General features: G+C 50.0%; 1 protein-coding gene across 1 annotated transcript in view; it reads right to left on the bottom strand.

Annotated features, from left to right (window-relative positions):
• Positions 1 to 14,360, bottom strand: part of TGFBI (transforming growth factor beta induced) — a 32,314-nt gene extending 17,954 nt beyond the window's left edge. The window contains exons 1-2 of the mRNA XM_036282002.1: positions 14,172 to 14,360; positions 8,994 to 9,092 (exon numbers count right to left, since the gene is read on the bottom strand). Coding sequence (XP_036137895.1) covers positions 8,994 to 9,092; positions 14,172 to 14,305 — 233 coding nt within the window. The 5' untranslated portion in view covers positions 14,306 to 14,360. The remainder of the gene's footprint in view (positions 1 to 8,993; positions 9,093 to 14,171) is intronic.
• Between the last annotated feature and the right edge of the window lie 525 nt (positions 14,361 to 14,885).

Here is a 14,885-nt window from a genome sequence, read left to right on the forward strand (position 1 = left end):
AAACTTTGAAATCATTTGGTAGAGAATCGTAAAACTTTCTCTTATTCTACTCAGACGAGTCCATTACAGAACATTTACATCCTTCCTAAAGTTGAAACACACAACTTCAGCAAACCCAACATTCTGGGGATGCCCCAATTATTGTAAGTATCATTGCAAGAAAGTAGGTGTAAAAGCCTACACCTAAGAAATACCTGCTTCACATCAACTCCCCAAGCTCTGCCCAAGGCCACCCTGCGTGAGTGGTGTGCATCACAGCCCCTACTTGGCAGCCCTGCAACCAGACGCAAACAGTCGTGTCTGGCCCCTTCCTTTCTTATCCATGGATATACCCTTTGGGACAGTACAGAACTCAGACTGGTTTTTACCACAGAACAGCTCACCACACTCTCAGTGGCTATTTAATGACATCACCAGAAGAGAGGTGGGCAGATCAGGAAGAAATGGGACTTTGCAGTGGGGGTGGGTGCTTGTAATGAGCCCATACATTCTGCTCTTATTAATTCACTGGGATCCTCCCAGGGAAGCCCTGGTGAGCCATGAGTAGATGAAGTCTGGTTCATCTGTTACCCAAGGTGGTATTTCAGAGATGGACTGGCTAGGGAGCTACACGTGTCTGGCCAGAAAAGCGCCCTCATCTCCCAGGATATGGCTGAGGAGTGACAAGCCATGCACGTTCTTCTGTGTCCTGCTCTCTCCATCTTTCTCCATTTCTTGTCCCCCTATCTCCAGCCCTCCTCCCACCTTGTTCCTTTCTAATCCGTCATCCCGATACTTATAAGTGCTAAACAGACTGGTGGGCTCAGGACTCAACTAGACTGACTCACAATTTTATCTTCAAAACTAAAGTAAAATTTGATTGATACTCAACCTTTCAAAGGCAGCACAGTGTAATAGAATAAGTACAAGAATTAGGAGACTTGGTGTGTGATCTGTCAGTAACTAGCAAGGTGACTTTTAAAGTCCACTCTCTCTGAGTCTGTTTCCTGATCTATAAAATGGGATAAAGTTAGCCTGGCCGGTGTGGCTCAGTGGTTGAGTGTTGACCCATGCATCAGGAGGTCACTGGTTTGATTTCCAGTCAGGGCATATGCCCATGTTATGGGCCAAATTCCCAGTGGGGGGCATGCAGGTGGTAGCCAATCAATGTTCTCTCTCATTGATGTTTCCATCTCTCTCTCCCTCTCCCTTCTTCTCTCTCTAAAATCAATAAAGAAAAAAAATTTTTTTTAAATGGGATGATATTAAACTAGATAATCTCTAAGGTTCCTCCCAATCTCACAATTCTAGTCAATGAGATTATTTCTAGGGGGCAGAGAAACTCTATTTCAAAGAAGGAGAGTACCAGCTTCTCCCAGTTAAACCTAGAGAGAGCTCCAAGCCATGAGCCCACAAGACCAGAGGATGCCCATGCATGGGACCCCAAGCTCTCTATATAAACACCAGGGTTCTGTGGCTGAGAGAGGGGGTTGGGATTAGGTCAAGTCCCCCAAAGCTTAGTTTCTTTTTAAAAGTGCCTTGGTGACATTCCATGAAGTTGGAGAAGCATAGCTGGAGGTTGGGTTTTCTCCTCAAACCCTTCCTTATTTCTGGGGTCCCTTGTATACATTGCTGCTACACACTCCATGCCTTAGAGCCCCAGCCACACTGGCCCTGGTGAGCGATGTGATTCTCCAGAAGACCCTTCTTCCAGGGTGTTAGCACCTGAGTTCCATCACAAAAAAAAGAGAGCTCAACAGTTCAGGGGACCTCATCAGGATTTCACCGAGGACAAAAGAAAACCAGCTCCCCGAGTGTAAACTGGTCCCTGTGGCCAAGTGTGTGTGTGTTGGGGGGGAGATGGGGGCAGATCTAAGCAGAAAAGTCAGCATGCAGAAGGATATTAGATGGAACCAGAAAGCTGCAAGGGCTCCGAGGAACAGAAGGGTTTCTTCAGATCACGGTGGGGAGGGGCAGATCCAGGACTCTCCTCCAATGTCATCAAGTCCAATCCTTTTCACATTGCTCTTGACAATGCACATATTTGGGGAAAGCAGACTGGTTTGGAAAGTTTGACACTGAGAGGACACGGGTGTTCTCTCCAGTGTGATCAGAGCTAACCCTTGTCAGCATTCGCTGTGCCTCTCCAGGTGGGCTTTCTGTATCCATGTCCCCTGCAGTTGGATGTGGATGGTACCCTACCCCCAGCAGGAGCTCAGTCCCCTAGCTGAAGGCTTTTTCCTGGTTCTCTGCCAGGAAGCTTCCTCCCAATCCTCTCGCCCTGCTGACCTCTCTCTCCCCGGCCCTCCTGCTGCACCCTGGCACTCTCTGGGTGAGCGTGTGAGCCATGCCTCCCAGCCTGAGCCTGTCAGCCCTGGGGGTTGAGATGCAACAGCTGGCAGTTCCCTGCTCGCAGCTGCCCCAGCAATACCAGCTCTCCTCGGAACCTGTCTGCATGGCCCCAGAGCAGCAGAGAGCAGCTGGGAACGGAAGATGACAAGACAGCCCATTAGACAATCTTGACCAAATCTTTCTGGACAAGTAGTCTCTGTTCTCAGCCCAGAGTGTCGCTCCAGCCCGGGTGAGAACACACATGCTGTGGAGAGATGGGGCTGGGGCCACCACAGGGCCATGGGCCTGCTGCCATCTCTCTAGGATGAAGGCAGCAAAGGATGGAGACCATGGGGAACCCCAATCTGTGTCTCCTCCATCCTGGGCTTACCTGTGCAGAGAAGACCAATCTGTTGGTCTTTGAATTGAATCTCACCAGCAAAAGCTATTCTAATGAAAGGCCCCTGGCTCTCCTCAGCCTCACATAAGTAAACACTTCAGGTCAGAAAAGGCACGAGACACTAATTATTTTGTTCCAGCTTCTCTGGTAAGAAGAACAAATTAAGGAAGAAAGTGAGGGAAGATACTTGATTTAGAAGGGCAGTTGGGGGAGGGTAAAGAGATAGTGTCAGCTCAAGTCTAAGAACAGAGATGCCTAGGAAGCTCTCCTTCAGCTGTCTCCAAAATTTTTACTCATGATTGGGTTAAGCAAGAATTATTGGTGTTCCTCTCCCCAGATAATTTTCCTGAAAGTTAATGTAATAAGTTAAAACAATCACTCTCTCCCAAGTATGCTTCATGCTTTTGGCCAGCTAGCTATTGTGGCTGTCGATATCCCAGATGAAGTAGCCTCTGGACATAGGTGGCCAAGGAACGGAGCCTGAGGGCCAGTTTTCTGTGACAGAAGGTAAAGCACTCAGTGTGTCATGATTTCCAAGAGGAATTGCAGAGCAAACACAGACCAACATTGTCTAGACATTCAACATGCCCCACAGACTGGCTGCCGGGAATGGTGCATTTCTGCACTGCTGACCTTGGAAGCTCGGCTGAGCTTTCTTGAGACTCCCAGGAGTCTCTCAAAATGTTGAGCCCACTGGTGTAAAAGGGCTTGTTTTAACCTACAATCCATCCCGAAAGACCCCACCGCTACCCCATTCATCAGGATGCAGCTTGGTTAGTGATGAGACTATCTTCAGAAGATGTAGTTACATTTTCTTGTGGTGGTCTGTGTGTAGTGTGTGAGGGCATTTGGGGGCCTCCTGGATGCTGACTGTGTGTCCTCAGTTCCCATGCCCTTCATCATCTCACTAGGGGTGTTGGGGAGGCCCCTTGTAGCAGAGGATTAGAATGACACCAGACTAGGGATGAGTAACCAGGAGAAGATTGGTGACTCTGGGCCAAATGTCCTCTGCTGACCCTGAGAAGGCTTTCTCCCAGGGGTCCAATGCCACAGGTTTTGAAGCTGTAAAGAGAAATCTGAGGCAGTTCACCCAGGCCCTATAGGGCTCCTCACTTGTGAATCACTGACATTAGCCACTAGGCTTAATTCTCCTTGGGAGCAGCAGAGTCGAGTAGCAGACATCCCCCACTTACTAGCAGGTGACTTTGAGTAGGTTGCTTAGGCTTTCTGAACCTCAGTCTCCCCCTCTGTAAATGGGCTAATAACCATACTGATCTGATAGGGTAATTGTAAGAATTGAATGAGTTTACATAGGAAAATCATTTAACAGAGGCCCTTGATAGTTACTAAGAGCTCAGCTGTTGAGCTCCTTCTTTAAAAACTCCTGGTAGCCCTGGCTGGTTTGGCTCAGCAGTTAGAGCGTTGGCCAGCAGTCCGGAGAGACCTGGGTTCGGTTCCCGCTAAGGGCAAGTACCTCAGTTGCAGTTTGTCCCCGGCCCTGTTTGGATCGTGTGGGTGGCAGCCACTTGATGTGTCCCTTTCACGTCGATGTTTCTCTCTCTCTTTCTCCCTCCCACTCTATCTGAACAAAAAATGGAAAAATGCTCTCGGATGAGGATAAAAAAACAAAACAAAAAAACCCCAGGTAGAAACTAAAATTGAAGTTAGGTTAATAACCTCATTGAAAGTAATGTCCTACATGAGACCACTGATCAAATTACATTGTAATCTCCCAAATCCATCTACATAACGCAACAGATAGGGCCTGTATTAGTTTCTCATTGTTGCTATAACAAACTATCACAATTTTAGTCACTTATAAAAACATAAATTTATTATCTTACAATTCCGGATATTAGAGTTAGAAATTGTCCTTATGATGCTAAAATCAAAGACGCACTCCTTCTAGAGCAGCGGTTCTCAACCTGTGGGTTGTGAACCCTTTGGGGGTGGAATGACCCTTTCACAGGGGTCGCCTAAGACCATCGGAAAACACATATTTCCGATGGCAAGTCATAACAGTAGCAAAATTACAATTATGAAGTAGCAACAAAAATAGTTTCATGGTTGGGGGTCACCACAACATGAGGAACTGTACTAAAGGGTCGCGGCATCAGGAACCACTGCTCGAGAGGCTCTAGGGAAGAATCTATTCCTTACCTTTTCCAGCTTCTAGAGGCTGCCTACATGTCTGGCTTGTGGCCACATCACTCCAACTTCAGTTTTCATTGTCACATGTCCTTCTCTGACCCTGACCTTCCTGCCTCCCTCATATAATGTCCCTTGTGTTTACATGGACTCACCCGATAATCCTGCATAATCTCCCCCTCTCAAGATCCTTAACTTAATCTTATCTGCAGTTTCCTTTTCCTTGTAAGGGAAGATGTTTGCTGGTTCAGAGATTAGGATATGAACATCGTTAGGGGACCATTATTCTGCCCACTACAGGGCCTTACCCCAGATGGTACATAGTCAATAGAACAAAATTCCATGTAAGCTAAGCTACCTCCTAGGAGTTTACAAAATGGGACAGAAACTTTAGGAATCCTTGCCCAACAGAGGTGCTTGTGAACCCCTGGTGTCAGGTATATGTCAAATCTCAGCAATCCCTAGATGGCTTCTCACCATCCTCTTCTTTTTCCTCGTGTGACCAAGGTTGTAGGAAACAGGAAAGGGAGTACAAGGAGGGCTCTTCTTCGGCTTCGCTGCAGTGTCCCTGGCTGCCCTGCCAGAATGAGAGCTACTGGAAATAGTCCAGGTGGCTGATGAACAGCTCAGCCATACACCAGCTGGCTTTGTAAGAGGCAAATTTCTAAGCTTCAATGTAGTGCTGAAGAGGTATTACTACTTCAGCCCCTGGGCAAAGCACCGCTTGCTACTAGAGAAAGGGGAATGTCCTGCCAGCTCGTCTTGGCCCTGGAGAAGGGCTATGGTGCTTGTGAAATGTGGTGCTTCTGAAACAGCTTCAAGACTTTTGGAATGGACAGCTGCCACTCCAACCTGCCAGCTCCCGCTGGCCTCCTGGTGCCACGTTTATGATGTCTGAGCTCCTGCAATGACTGTTACAGCCTCATGATGTCAACTCTGACTTGGCTGTTAACTAGGCCTCCCTCTGGCTGGAGTTTGCACAAAGGAGGCCTGTTGAGAGGCAGCAGGGCTTCCTGACCACAATTTCCTGCACCATCGCTCAAGCTGCTGCATGTAAAAAATTTTATGGTTGCTGATCAGACTGGGGCCTAAAATCAGAGTGGGAAGCCGCCTCCCTCATAACTCTCCTTGTTTAATTAGCTATTGTATTACTTTGGTGCTCTTTAGGATCTGAAATAAAAGCTAACTTAAATTTCCAAGCAATAAAATTCACCCAAGTCACTAAACAGAGACCCACTGGTAACCTCTTCCTGTAATAAAATCCATATGCTAGCTTGACAAATAGCACCGAAGACTTGGTTCTTCTCTGTTAGGAAATGCAGAAAAGTAGTGTCCCCTGCGAGGAATGCTAAGTGTGGCCCAGCTCCTCCCTCCCCCCACGGAGGTGGCTCCAGGCGCCTGGATCTGTGTGACCAGACACTACAAAGTCTTCACCACCACCCCACTCCCACCCCTGTGCTTGGTGTCGCTTGTCTGCTTTCAAGTTCAAGTTTTCCTTGGTCTTGAGCCCCTTGGTGACCTGTGTTGCCCCCTTCCCTGTGACACTTTGTACCCTTTTGTTTCAATACACACTTCTGCTCCAGTTTCTTCCCTGGAGTCTTGCTGAGAAAGTTCCCACTGCCCACATCGGCACCCCACTGAGACAGTCCTCCCGTCCAACCACGCTCATGCTCCCCATTTCCCTGTCTGGTCCTCACTCAGGTAAATGTACTTAGGGGCCCATTTTCACCAGGATGACATCAACTCCAGTCAGTACAGCTCTCTCCCTTCCCGACCACCCACGGCACTTAATTCCTGGGGGTCAGCTGGTCCTGGGTCTCGGTTCTGGGTGCACCAGTGAATGGTGAAGCTGCTCTTTCTCAGCTCTCTTGGGGACAACAGAGAGGAGTTCAGCTGCTTCCGCTTTCCCTCCCTGGGTTCTCTGGACCTCCACCAACTCAGCTCCACCTTCTTGACATGCACATGATGTTCCAGGAAGGGACCCTCTTGTCCCAGATCACAAAGTTTTATATCAACTCATGTTTTTTATCCTCATTTCCTCTTTTGAAGCTACCCAAAGCAATGGCCACGTTGGAGAGTTGAATGTGCATACTGTCCCCTCTGGCTTTGTAAGGCCAGGTCAATGGCTGGGCCTGGCACTGGGCTCTGCTGACTCCTCTGTATGCCTCGCTTTCCGCACCCACACCCCACCCATCTATTCCCTTTCCCACTGCCCAGGATGCCCCATACTCACTGGTGTGAGGGGGCTGCACCATCACGTGGCCATGTTCTCAAAGCCTGACCTGCCCGGAGGGGAAGACTGGGTCCTCAAGACATTTTGCCAGCACATGGCTGTGCTGCCTGTGCCTTGTTCTGGCGCAGAGATGGAGAAGGACACCCGGTACAACAGCCAACAGGCCAAGGTGACTCACCATCAACAAGAGTACCAGCCTGGGAACTGCCAGGGAACATTATCAATCTACCGTTAACGACTCAGGCAAATGCCTCAACCCAGGGCCACCTGAAATACCATGGCCAATGCCACCCTGCTGCCAGCTTGACATCACAGGCGGGTTCCATTTTTAGGGAAACCAGTACTAACACAAAGGTGTAGCTCTTTGAAACCCAAGCTCTGACATGCGGAAGAGCTGTCTGCTTGGTGCAGATGCTCTGGTCACTTTCCAAGAAGCAATTATATGGGGCCTGGTTTGGTGTTTAAGTAATTAATTGTTTATTTGAACAAATAATGTAGTGAAAATTCAGGGTACTACGGGTATTCTTTTTTTTTAACTTAAGCACACCATGAAAGGGTGTGTGGTCCAGAATTTGCATAATCTCTTTTGTCCTTAGCAGTAAGAACTATCCCTGGGTGTTTGTTCATTGAGCCCAGGAGGTGTGTTCTCTTAGCTCACTCCACCCTCAGCTCTGAAGCTGGGCTTGGTCAGGTGGGGAGCCAGCTGTCATGGACCTGCCCTTGACCCGCTCCCAGGGAGCTGCTGGTTTCTCCTCTGTTCTGCCATGACCCCTAATTCCCCTTGGTTCATACGAGGATGGATAATTGACTAACATAATAAGGATCACAGCTGGGATATTCATTTTCATGGACATTTTAAAGAAAGAGCATTTTCCCTTCCTTCTGTTTTTATGAAACTAGAGGAGATATCTCCTCAAAAGCAATGCCACAAGCAATGTTTTAAAAGTCTCTAACACGGGAAAATGTTCAAGATAGTAGCTAGAGTCTCTTACTTCTCCTATCATGCAGACAAGAGGAGGGTCAGGCCCTCACAAGTGGCCCAGGAGGTTGCACGCAGAACATCTTCCTGCCTGTAGGAGACAGCCAGCTTCGAGATCTGTTGACGGTTGGTGCCAAAACAGATTAGGTTTCCACGGAATTCTGTTAGAACATGCACGTTACCCTGTTTCCTCCCTGCACCCTGACGGAGGCTCCGACAAGCCCCATTGGAACCACACTGGTCCACACCCCACTGGCACTCCCACTTGTTTGCGTGGCCTAGATTTGCAAGTTCTCGGGGCAATGAGAACAGCAGGTAGCCTCTCACATGTATGATTTCATTCAATCCTCAGTATAATCTCGTAAGGTTGTCCTACTGTTATTTCCATTTTATAGACGAGGTAACTGAGGGCTCCAAGGTGAAGTAACTTGCCCAGGGAAGCAGCAAAGGCAGTGTTTGAATTAGGGTGTCTGAGCCTATGGGCTGAGTATGCTCTGCTGGCTTGTAATGTGCATATTTCTAGCACTCGGTGCCTTTCTAGGGCTGCAGAGCAGGAGTGGGCCATCAGTCCACCAGCGGGAATCACAGGCTGATGGCTTCTCCATAATGTAATATTTGTATCATTTAGTGAGGATCAAGAAACTCTCTCTAACACACACACATACCATGTTTCATGCTTCTTGTAATCTCAAATCAGCCCTGAAAAAATGGAACCAAGTCTCGTCAAAACAAAACTGGCCAGCGTACTAAAACTGCCACTCCCAAGCACACAGCTTGGACATGTTTGCACATGCGTCTCTGCGGCTCTTTAGGCAACCTGACCTTTCAGAAGACTGGCCCAGGTCCAAGGGTACCTGAGGCTGGCAGACACAGAACCCAGCCTCCTTGGTAGCTGCTGGTCTTGGGTGGTTACAGATACTCACGTTGATTTGCCACAGATTTTCCTCTGGTACCACTGCTTGCAGTTGGTGAAGTACTTTTTGTTGGTGCCGATGAGCTTCTGCACAGCACACACGTTGGGGCTGCAAAGAAAGCAGCAGTGTCAGCAAGCCGGTCAGCACATCTGCTCACCTCTGTGCCCTTCCCACCCCGGGGCCCACCAGGCTCGTCAGAACATTCTAGATATGGAGAAGGTACAGTCATTTCAGTCTTGGTAGGAGTTGGCTCAGGACAGACATTGATCGCCCAATCTAGATTTCCCTCACCCTCCTAGAAGTTGCCCTCCAAACTAAAAATTGCCAAAGTATATCACACATGGCCATACTCTTTATAGGTAAGCATCCTCTTTGACATGGACATTGAGTGCACAGAAGTAAAAGCATCTTAAAAGCTTCCAATTGCATGTTACAAATGGAGACAACTAGCTAAATAAAAGTTGTGCATTTGCACCCTGGCCGGTTTGGCTTAGCGGTTAGAACATCAGCCCACGGTCCAGAGAGATCAGGGTTCAGCTCCCGCTAAGGGCACATACCGCGGTTACAGTTTGTCCCCAGCCCCAGTTGGGGTCATGTGGGTGGCAGCCACTCGATGTGTCTCTCTCACATCTCTCTCTCTCTCTCTTTCTTTCTCTCTCTCTCTCTCTCTCTCTTCCTCTCCCTCCCTCCCACTCTATCTGAACAAAAATGGAAAAATGTCCTTGGGTGAGGATAAAAATAAAATTGTGCATTTGCTAAGTAAATAAAGCCACTTCTGAGAAGCCCCCCACCTTTCTCTGCATCTCCACCTGGCACTGACCACCTGGCACTGACCGGTGCTCTAAGGTGCTCTAACCTGGCACCCCAGTGCACGTTGGTGGCCCTGCTGTCACGAGGGCAGGCGAGGTCTGGGTCCTTGCACCTCCCAGGCAGCTCCACACACAGACATTCCTAGGCCAGCTGCCTGGTTTCCAGACACAGCCTATCCAAGTGCCACCCTAGAACCCAGAGGGCATGGCTGCTGCAAGAGACGCTCTCCCGCTGAACTCGCAGTCGTTCATACTCAGGTCCCAGCCTGAGTCCCGCTTCCCCCAAAATCCTTCTCCCAGTGCCCCAGGTAACACTCTTCTGTCTACCCCTGGCCCGGGACACAGCCGTTGCTTAACCCTGGGTACCAAACAGAATCTGTAACTGACCAGGATGTGTATATTTCCTCTCATCAACTACCTTCCAAAGAACCTTAAGGGTAGGAGCGCTGCTTCGTTCTTTCTTTTATGTTCTAGATGGAGCCTAGTGCTGAGCCAGGGTGAAGGAGCAGCTTGGAATAAACTTGAATGAACAGAATAAAAATATTGCTCCCAGGACCACCCAGTTCAGAGGGATCCTCAGGAACTCTGTGGAAAAGCTGTGGGCGAATGCCCCGAGGTTCTGCTGAGAAGCCTTCTTTTCCAGAGCCCCGGGGTCTGTTTTTGTGTATTTCATTCTAGTGTTCCAAGTCCTGACCCAAACCATGCCCAGGCCATGTGGCAGCAGGACCTTTGTTAGGCTCATGGGCACAGGAGGTAGCTGTGGCCGTGGTGACCACAGGAGGGGTTCTTCCTGAGCTGGAGGCAGGCAGTTCATCTGCTTATTCACAAGTCAGAGGAAAGCAAAGCAAAGAGGCTGATGGTTTTCACACAACCTCTGTACCCAGAGAAGTTCAGGTATCATTCTTTCATATCAAGTCCTCTGTTACTTTAAAATGCAACCAATAGACACCATTTGATGTGCATGGTATTTTTCAGGAAGAAACTGATAATGCAGTGCGACCTCGATCTGCCATCACATGGGCTCCAAGAACTTGGTCAGTTATCAAATACCCACAGCCAGGTTACTGGGCGACAGAGCATGCTGACCCTTTATTTCTTGCCCACGTGGCTGTCACCTCTTGTCCAGTTTGTGGTTTGGTTGGCAAAGGTGAGTAAGCTGAGGAGCCATAGTAAATATTACTGAGTCAGATGTAAGAACCTGAAGGCCAGAGAAGTTAAGGCTGGAGAGGAAACCACAGGCTGGCAGGGAGGAGTGCCCATGTCCTCTTAGTCCCAGCTGGGTTTGGCCAAATGCCCAAAGCTCCCAGAGGATGCTAACAAGAAGCCACCTTGCTTCTGTTTGCTGTCTAGGACTCACAGGTTACAGCAGTCCCCAGATAACCCCCAGAGAGTTCCTGCTTGCCACACTCCAGCCCTAGGTGTACAAACTCAGAGGTTCTTCTATCTGACCAAGCAGGAAACAATTACTGTTGAATTCCCTGCAACTTTCCGTAGGCGTTTGGCAAATCTTTGTCTCTTGTGGATGTGGCTCCAACATTCCTCTGTGGAGTGAGTTTCCACGGCTGCTGCCTTCTGAGACAGGAGCAGAGGTTGGGGGTCGCCGTGACCCATTCCCATCTCACATCAGAGTGAGAGGAATGGGCTGTGCACGTAGAAAATTGACACCAAAGTTTCATCAAAGTGAGCAGGCCATTTCTGGGCCTCTGTCGAGCACAGCAGCTCTGCTGTTCAACTTGGACCGGAAAATCAAGTGCTTCAGGAAATTCAGCCCTGTTTTGGTTGGTGATATTCGGAAGTGTGTTTGCGTTTTTACTTCTCTTTCAGTGTTATTTTTTTGTTCCCTATAGCAACACAGATACAGCCGGGAGCGATGTGACCATGTCCGAGTCACTACTCTCCCAATAGCTGTCTGTGTTTGCACTGTCATTCCATCTCACTAAGCTGCAGTCTCTCCCTCTGTGAAATAGGACCACGAGCGGTCGGTGTGGAAGTGGTGATGGGTGACACAGGGCTGCACAGCAGCTAGGCACCTCATTAGTTCTTCTTTCACATCCTGGAGCACACTGTAAGTTACCTAAGACAGCGGAGATTTGTCTTCCCTTTTCACCAGTTTTCGCTTTGAATGAAGGGCCGGAACTTGAACAAGGTTGTCCGCTGGGCACAGGGTGCCATACCCATGTGCCAGGCAGGCATCCTTGTGACATTTTCACAAAGTAAATGTAAATTGTGCCTGCAACCATTTTGTCACAGTACATCTGCCTGTGCACCCAGACTTTACTGGGGGGGGGGGGTGCACATGTGACTTCTTAGACCATTCTGCCCATCACAGATCATTACAGGCCTTTCTAACTGTACATAAGAAGTTAATCAAGAGGATTTGCCTGGCCCCAGTGTGGCTTGGTTGGTTGGAGTGTCGGTGTACCGTATACCAACACTACAACAGAGTGGTGGGTTTGATTCCCAGTCAGGGTTCATACCTAGGTTGTGGGTTCGATCCCAGGTGGAGGTACATGCAGGAGGCAACCAATCAATGTTTCTGTTTCTCTCTCCCCCTTCCTCCTTCTAAAATAAATTTTTTAAAAAGACAGAGGATTAGCCTGCAGGGGTATTTGGGTGGGGGTGAAGAGGAAGTTGACCTAATATCAGAAATTCATAATAAAGAACATTTGCATTAAAAAAATAAACCTGTTTTTTGGCTGGTTAGTGTCTCTTCTGTGTTCTGAAGGGAAGGAGGTTTGCTATAGAGATGGTTCTTGATGAAACCCTACCAACACCTTTGGGGACATTTCACTGTGGTTTGCATAGACACCATTCTAGGTGACAGTGCCACAGGGTATACTACAGGGGTCTTCTCCTCACATAGTGGCTGAGACACAGAAGGAAACAAACCTCCCAAGCAGATAGTATACTACGCTTCACTTGCAAGAAAGGCAGAGGGATAACGGCAAGCTGGGCGGGGACAGTGCCAATGCCAGTTGCTCACATTTTGACTTTTATGCCTCATACCCCCTCATCTTTCTGACCTATCCTCTCACCCTTTTGTACCAGCCTAAGTCAAAGGTGGTTCTCCCACTTCCCTAAAGACCCCAGCTCATCCCTGGTGCTCTCCTTATTCTGGGAGGGTACTGAGTTTTGGGCATGGCCTGGCTTGATTTCACGCTGCAGAGTGGCCAGACTTACTCCCAGCCGTGTCCCTCCCTGCAGCCCTGGGCACCTGAGAGGCCAAGTAAGTGCACAAGGCCACAGGCCGAGGTAACAAGGATATTACACCTAACCCAGAGCAATCCTGGGGTAGGAGCTAAGGCTTTGTAAAGTGCTATGAAGTCAACTCTAATCACCATCAACAGTGAGTTTTGATATGAGTACAGATTCCACCTAGTCACAAGGTGTTCTGGGCACTACCTGGGTACGAATGCCTAGACCCAAAGGCATTTGGGAAGCGACAGGACTCTATCCATATATAGTTTTACCTAGTTGTGAAAAAGGAGTTAATGCAACAAGGCAGGCTGGAAGCTGCCGTAAAGCCTGGCTATGTGTGAGCAGGATGGCCTCATTGGGACGTAGAAATATTGCCCATCCCTGTCTGGGTTTGCCAAAGTCTTTACCAGGTCAACCTTAAGACCCTTTTAAAGCCAACAAATCTTCTTATGCAGATATGCCCCTAAGGAATATTGGCAATGATAACGTCCCAAATTTACAAACCTAGCTATTGTTTTAAGAGAGATTCCAGTCTTGGCTCCAGTGTGTACTGCAGGGCCATAGGAAAGTGGTATGTCCCCTCTCAACTCAGTTTCCCCATCTGTACAATGGGTGTGAGGCCATGAAATTCTCCTGCTCTTCATCTGGCAGGGGAGGAGATGCCACAATGTCTTTACTGCCCTGGTTGTACCCAGAGAGTGCTGTGAGTGCTGTCTGGTGCCAGGTGGTGGGCTCAGGGCCAGGCCAGGGGAGCAGAGACCTGGGGGCCTTGGATGCTACCAGCTTGTGTGGCCCCAGTGTCAGGTCTGGAGGAGATGGACAAGGATCTGGCCAGACTATAATATGTGTACTGTTGGGTGGGCTTCCTCTTTGCCCTGGAAGTTCCCAAGGTGATTCTGGGCACAGCTGCCAACGCCCCTTCTCTCCTATTGGCTGGGAGGAGCAGCGGAGAGCCGGGGTTGAGTGGTCTCATGCTCTTGGCCTGAGTCTGGGGCCGCTGGTCAGCTCTCCCACCCCCTTCCTCTACAAAGCTTCCGCTGCTGGACTTTCACCCCCTCATCCCCTCCCTCTCTGCACTTCAAGCAGAGCTGGTCCCCCGTGAGGGAGGGCCCCATGCCGCTGGCTTTGTCCCGGTGTCCCCAGACCATCCCTCCACCACCCCAGCAGGCCGCCGGCTTACCCGTGCTGCCGACCCCGGAGCCGGCTGTGCTGCAGCACCAGCTGGTAGGGCGACCTGGCGGGGCCCGCCAGGGTGGCAGTGGGACCCAGGGCCAGCGCCAGGGCGAGGGGCAGCAGCCGCACAAGAAGCGCCATGGAGCAGGAGGACGCAGGAGCGACGGAGCGGGCGGCCGGGCAGTGAGCGCGCCTCCCCCGCGGTGGGGGCTAATAAGCAGGCGGCGAGGGGCGGGGAGGCCTGGCGGGCAGGCCGGGGCGGGAGCCCCGGTGCCTCCCTGCCCCCGCCCCCTGCCCGCCCGCCGGGGCTGTGAAGATCCGCTCTCTCTCCTCCCCGCCCAGTCCTCCGTCTGCTCCCCATTCTGCTTACTGGCACCGGGCTACAGGTCCCCGGAAAGGAGAAGCTGGAGTGAGGGGCAGCGGTACCCGAGGCTCTCTGCACACCTCACTCCCTCCTGGAGCCTGTGGGGCCCTAAACGCAAAGATCCCTCAGGGTCTTGAGGCTACAAAACACTACCCAAGGTGGGGAAGCAGGCAGTGCTGTGCCTACAATACTCCCCCAGCAGACTTGCCCCTGTAGCCCAGAGGCACCCCTCTCTCCCCCAGGCTTGCCAATTGAAAGATAGATGAGGAGCAAGTCTTATGATTGACAGAAGCCTAAAGAATATGGGGCAGGTTTTACTAGAGTCTAAGCTGCTCTTGGAAACCCTTGAGAAGGGCG

Source organism: Molossus molossus, unplaced genomic scaffold, assembly GCF_014108415.1.
Source record: "Molossus molossus isolate mMolMol1 unplaced genomic scaffold, mMolMol1.p scaffold_m16_p_4, whole genome shotgun sequence".
NCBI classification, from domain to species: Eukaryota; Metazoa; Chordata; class Mammalia; order Chiroptera; family Molossidae; genus Molossus; species Molossus molossus.